The sequence below is a fragment of the Hippocampus comes genome, unplaced genomic scaffold (assembly GCF_001891065.2).
Source record: "Hippocampus comes isolate QL1 unplaced genomic scaffold, H_comes_QL1_v1.1 scaffold7, whole genome shotgun sequence".
Taxonomy (NCBI): Eukaryota; Metazoa; Chordata; class Actinopteri; order Syngnathiformes; family Syngnathidae; genus Hippocampus; species Hippocampus comes.
In genome coordinates, this window is record NW_017842060.1 from 2,227,803 (window position 1) to 2,229,191 (window position 1,389).

The 1,389-nt window shown below is 40.8% G+C and overlaps 1 protein-coding gene across 1 annotated transcript in view; it reads right to left on the reverse strand.

Annotated features, from left to right (window-relative positions):
* Positions 1-428: 428 nt before the first annotated feature.
* Positions 429-1,389, reverse strand: part of cyp4v2a (cytochrome P450, family 4, subfamily V, member 2a) — a 6,121-nt gene continuing 5,160 nt past the window's right edge. The window contains exons 9-11 of the mRNA XM_019861690.1: positions 1,243-1,377; positions 907-1,086; positions 429-642 (exon numbers count right to left, since the gene is read on the reverse strand). Of these exons, the coding sequence (XP_019717249.1) occupies positions 458-642; positions 907-1,086; positions 1,243-1,377 (500 nt within the window). The 3' untranslated portion in view covers positions 429-457. The remainder of the gene's footprint in view (positions 643-906; positions 1,087-1,242; positions 1,378-1,389) is intronic.

Here is a 1,389-nt window from a genome sequence, read left to right on the forward strand (position 1 = left end):
AATTTCATTTTTTTTAATTGCAAGAAATATGCAGCATATATTTGTACACAATGCAATGACATAACTACTTATGTCTTGAAAAATCACTTTGTGTTTTTCTTTAATTCTTGGTTCATTTGAAAAAGGGGTTCAACTAAAATGTTTAACCACAATTAAAAAAAAAGTTAGAATTTGATTTTAAGAAATATGCAGTTTTAAAATTAAACAAGTTAAATGTCAAAGGAAATCATACATCTAAATTTTAGTATGAATTGGAAAATGTTTTGCCGCGTTTTAACTAGTATAAACTGGTATACTATAGGATATTTGGAATACCGTAACTAATTACGGGCACAAATATATTTGAATTGGCAGGGAAAAAAAAGGAACTTTTATGCTTCTAATTCGACAAAAACAAACAATTTTAAGACAGATCACAAGTATATTGATTATTTACATGTAAAAGTTCATTCATTTCTCAGAGGAGAAGCGTCGTCTGGGCTTTGTCCCGCTTTTCCAACTGGATCCAGATGCCACATTCGGGCCGCAGAATGAGCCCAGCTGTTGGACACAGCTCCTCGCGGGACTGGCTGGTTTTCACGTTAAATTTACGCAAAATGGATGATAAGACCACCTTTTCCTCCATGATAGCAAAGCGCTGACCTGCCGGAGTGGAAAACAATGAGGAAATAAAGCCTTAGCGGATTAAATTGTATCAACTTTAGGATGAGTATACGGAGAAGCATTAGCTTTAGCGTGAGAGGTATTAGCTTTAGCGTGATGAGAACCATTGATATTAGCAAGAGAAGCATTAACATTAGCATCGGTGTTGCCATTAACATGAGCATTAGCATGAAGATAAGTACAAGTATCTGCGTTAGCTTTAGCATTCTCATGAGCGCACCGATCCACAACTTCCATTCTTACCGATGCAGTTGCGGAGTCCGGCAGAAAAGGGGATGTATGCGTAGGGTGGTCTCCCCGCTAAATTTTCCGGCAGGAAGCGTTCGGGCCGGAATTCCTCAGGCTCGGGGAAGTAGCGAGGATCTCGGTGGAGAGCGTAGGTGATGATGACGGCGTTGGTGCCACTGGGCACTTTAAAACCATCTGGCAAAATTAAAAGAATTTTTTTTTATTTATTTTTTTTTTTAGTCAGCCTCCTGAATAACACCGGAACTGGCATCGTCTGGAATGAGTAAAACCCCACAATGGCCGCCGTACACAGGAATGGTTCTAATCGTTATGCTCATCGCTCATACGTACTGATTTTCGTGTCTTCACGGAGGCTGCGTGCGAAGAAAGGTACGGAGGGATAGAGGCGCAGGGCCTCTTTAATGACGCACTCCAAGTATTTGAGCTGCTTCACGTCTTCCATGCTGGCCATGCGTTCCGACGCACCTTTGGACACGG